General features: G+C 36.0%; 1 protein-coding gene across 1 annotated transcript; it reads left to right on the plus strand.

Annotated features, from left to right (window-relative positions):
• Nucleotides 1-2784: 2784 nt before the first annotated feature.
• On the plus strand, nt 2785-3870 carry LOC117932177. The gene has a single exon (XM_034853285.1). The coding sequence runs from the start codon at nt 2865-2867 to the stop codon at nt 3639-3641; it is 777 nt and encodes a 258-aa protein (XP_034709176.1). The 5' UTR covers nt 2785-2864; the 3' UTR covers nt 3642-3870.
• The last annotated feature ends 546 nt before the right edge of the window (nt 3871-4416 follow it).

Consider the following 4416-nt stretch of genomic DNA (forward strand, 5'->3'; position numbering starts at 1 on the left):
TTCACAACTGCATATACTTGCTTATCAATTTTACCCTCTTTTAATGTGGGGCATTCTTGAATGAGATCCGAGCGAGGTTTAGAGTTGTAAGGTATAATATCTTTTATGGCCATCTTTTGAAATTTGTATAACTTACTAGGTTTCTTATCATGTGCAATATAACAAAAGTAATAACAAAAGATGTAGAGATCATTTTCACAAAAAATTGTCATGTAATTAAAATTAACAATGAATAAAAACAAATTTGTCTTAAAATTATTGTTCAAACTAAAAAGTAGTTGAACATCTAATTTTGAAATCAAACAATAAAATTAAATTAATAAACAATAAGTTAATTAAGGTTAAAGTTCGACTCAATGTTCTTAACACAAATTTTGTCTTAATCAAATGCTTAAGGTATAAAAGTGATTATCTCCCATGATACAATAATTATTTCCTTATGATAGTATCAGTTTAAATCATAAGAAACAACGAATCACTTAATGATTTATGTTCTCTTAAATTCTTAATTGAATTAATATTTGACTAAACTAGAATGCTAGAAATGATAATTATACTTGAAAAATAAATGATTAAATGAAGACCGAACAAAAAGAATACACCGAACAAATCAAAGATGCTATAAGATCCTACATTTATAATTATAGGTGGTGATCATTGAAGGAACTGTATCTTTAATAAATTAAATATGTCTATTTTGAAAATCATGAGACATTACATATTTGTTTGGAAGGATCTTAAAAGTTAAAACATCCAACATATCTTTTCTAAGGGACATATTTTTCCTCGTATGAGTCATTTCCCAAAACCTAACTTTGTTTCTCCATGACAGTGGATGCAACCCTTAATCAACAAGTTATGGAGGGGGCGATCGGGTGGGGGCCAGTGGAGAAATTGTTGGCTTCATTGCATGTCATCCACCTCGCTGCCTTGTCACTCACACCTGTATGGTTTACACCCAAACCTTACCCTACACGTGAAACCATTTTTGGGTCTCTCAACACCTTCACCTCCACCTTTCGGCGTAAAAAAAGAAAAAAAAAATTAATAAAATTTTAATTACGTTTCATTGAATTAATTTTTTTTATTATTATAAATTCAATAAGAGAATTATTTTAGAAAACGCACAAAACATTGAACTCTATAATTCAACATTTTTGCCACGTAGGTCTCGAGAAAATTTTTAAGAAAAATATAAGGGAAAACAAAAGACAAAAAAATAAAAGTGAAAAATGAAAAAAAATTAAATTTAAAACATTTTTAAACAGTGGTGGAGCCAATATTTTGTTTAAATTGTTATGTAAATATTATTTTTCTAATGGTTTTAGGTCATTTTGGTAATTACAGTTTTTTCTTTTTATATTTTGATTAGAATAGGTTGCTTGATATTATATATTTAGTATGCATTTAAATGTCATTTTTGACCTTTTCAAATCATGTGTAGGAGCACTTAATTCAATGACAGAAACAAGTCGTCATCTGGGGCGATTTGGGTGAAGTAATAAATAGGTCTTCCACACGAAAGCGTATTCATTAGCATTTTATCCTACAAGTACCAAACGTAATCACGTAATCAATAAGGGAGATGACTTTTCTTATAAAAAATTGTCTAATAAAAATGAGATAATAATAATAAACCTACGTACCCGCAATTCCATTGATGTCTTAAATGGAGCTATGACCCACCTTCAAAAGAATTGTTCTTTGTGACACATCTTATTCTTGGTCTTGTATTTCTTACTTTTCTTCACCCATGCCAACTTGTTGCAGAAACCCTCAATGGTGGGGTGGGGGAAGGAGGGGGGCAGTCATAGACTCATAAGTGTAGTAAAGAAATACTTGGGAGAGTTGGGCCATGTGATTCACCTCTCTTTGCTCTCCCCGTGACTCACGCCTTCATTACAATTTACACCTAGCCATGTGAGCCATTTCTGGCCTCTTCTCTCTTCCACTTTCACAGAATTTTTTAAGAAGCGTGATGGAAATTTACATAATTAATTGGTTCCTGTTTTCCACGTATGGGCTTGACTTGGACGTTTGAAGAATCCACAGTTGCCTGAGTCGTTAGGGTAGAGGAGAAGGTGGTGTGCGAGTGCTGAGTTGCAGGGAAGGTTCAAGCAGTTTTCCGCTAAACTCCCAAACCACTTTCGTGGGAGTTGGCGTATAGGAGAAAATTCTGACCATTTATTTCAATGGCAGTTATTGGCCGGACTTTGGTTTTTCTAAACAACTAGGGGTTTGGCAGCTTCCATCCCACTCACTATACACTGCCCGCTCCATTCTTGTTTTCTTTTTATTTTTTTAATAATTTGTCCGTATTATCCCACTGTTTTATTTTATTGAATATGACCTATCATGGTTGGCATTTTCTTCTGGATGTTGGTAATCATCATTGATCGTACCAAGAAAAAATTAATAAGAAACAAAAAAAATAAAATAAAAAATTACTAGGGTAAGAAGAGGTGATCACCGAATTCCTATCTCGGCTTTAAAATATTAAAATAAAATAAAATAAAATCTAAATAATTAAATAAGGATATAAATAACGGCCGAAGGTATACCTAACCCATAAGATAAAAAATAAAAGTAGGATATAAATAAATGAAATTAAGACGTAGAACAATGAAAATTTGTCTTTATTACGGCAACCTAAAAAAATTATAGGTTAAAACAGAAAATAATCTCATATGTGTGTATGTAAATATACTGTTCTACACGTGGTCATCACATGCGAGTTAGTTGACTCAGCCAACATGAAATTTCCATATATGGGGGAGTTTATTCCACAAGGGAAATTGCAGAGTGAGTAGCATCCCAACTTCCCATCAACTCCTCTTTTTTCATTCTTGTTTCTCTCTGTATATATGAAACTCAAAACCCAGATTGGCTCTTCACTCGTTCACTCACTCAACTCTATTTTGAATTTTGTATGTAAATTAATCCCTCACAGAGTCACCATGTTCGATACTAATCGCCAGCCTTTCGTTATCGAAATCACAATTGTATCAGCAGAGGGCCTTAAGAACACCTCCACCGTCTTCTCTAAACGCATCCGCCCGTTCATCACTCTCACCACTGCCCCACCCACGCCATACAAGCCCACTGACGCCGATAAACAGAGCCAGGTGTACATGACAAGGGTGGACGACGAGGGGGGAATCAATCCCACCTGGGGTGACAAGTTCCGGCTACCCATGGAAGCCACCTTCTTCTCCCACAGATACTCCGCCATTTACCTCCACATCTACACCAAGCGTCTCATGAAGGGCAAGACTCAGCTGGGTTGGTGTCAGATTCCGGCCGGGGATATTCTAGAAGGGTTCTCTCCGGCGGGGACTCTGCGGCACCTAAGCTATCGTCTCCGGGACAGAGACGGTACGAGAGGGCATGGGATTGTGAATGTTGCCGTGAGGTTAGAAGGGTCATTTCCAGTTTTCCAGCAGAGGCCGGCGGACCCTGGCCACACGCAGTTGCCGGCGGTGGACCCATCTCAGATGGCAATTGGCATTCCGGTGACTCTGTTTCCGGGTAGTGTAGTGCCGTTTGGCGGTGGGTGTAGAGGAGGGAAGCGGCCGACAAGTGGAAGAGAAGTAGGTAATGATGTGATTGAACCAAATCAATGGTTTGAATGTCGGCTGTGATTTTGCTACAGTAGTCCTGAATCCACGGGATGGGCAAATCATAAATATTGATGTTGCTTTGTTTAGTGGAAATGAACTTGGCTCTCACTCTGTCTCATTGCGCCGAAAGCCTAAGCTTTTGCAAAGTGTATGTTCATATCCCGTGTGATTGGGATTTGAAAACTTTTGTTTTAACACCAAAAAAAAAGAGGCAAAAATTAAAAGATGAACATGTGACTTTTCATACCTATATATACAAGCCAGTTGACTTGGTTGACTAGGTCTTTTGCTGGAATTTCTGTTATACACGTCTGGTTACCCAAAGCAAATTCGTAGCATCTTCGAAATTCTTAGAGACTAACATCCTTGGATTCGAATCTTCGACGGTAGGGCAGAAAAAAAAAATCTAGATATGGCACTGTTTCCAAGTTTATTGGAGTGTGGGAAGTGAGACATTGCATACACGGCTACAATATATACTTCAAAAATTTTCCACCATTAAATTATCGTTCAGCTGTTTTGAATTACAGATTGATAGAATATAGAAAAAATAAGGGATATCTCAGGTATAAGGAAGAATGTAAACATAATTCACAAAACTATAACTTCTATATGCTTTGAAAAAAGATGCCCATGTCAAAAATATCTCATTTGCTTATATTTTTATTTGGTTCATCGATCTATATCCAAGTTTCATTCACTTGATCCCTTCTACCTTCTTCTTCTTTATTTTAATATTATTCCTTCTCATTTCTTTATAACCTTATTTAATTACCAAAATTCTAATACACAGTTC

Source organism: Vitis riparia, chromosome 2 (genome assembly GCF_004353265.1).
Source record: "Vitis riparia cultivar Riparia Gloire de Montpellier isolate 1030 chromosome 2, EGFV_Vit.rip_1.0, whole genome shotgun sequence".
NCBI classification, from domain to species: domain Eukaryota; kingdom Viridiplantae; phylum Streptophyta; class Magnoliopsida; order Vitales; family Vitaceae; genus Vitis; species Vitis riparia.

Excerpts from the sequence above, each read along its gene's own strand:
- LOC117932177 (XM_034853285.1), top strand. The coding sequence starts at position 2,865 with ATGAAACTCAAAACCCAGATTGGCTCTTCACTCGTTCACTCACTCAAC.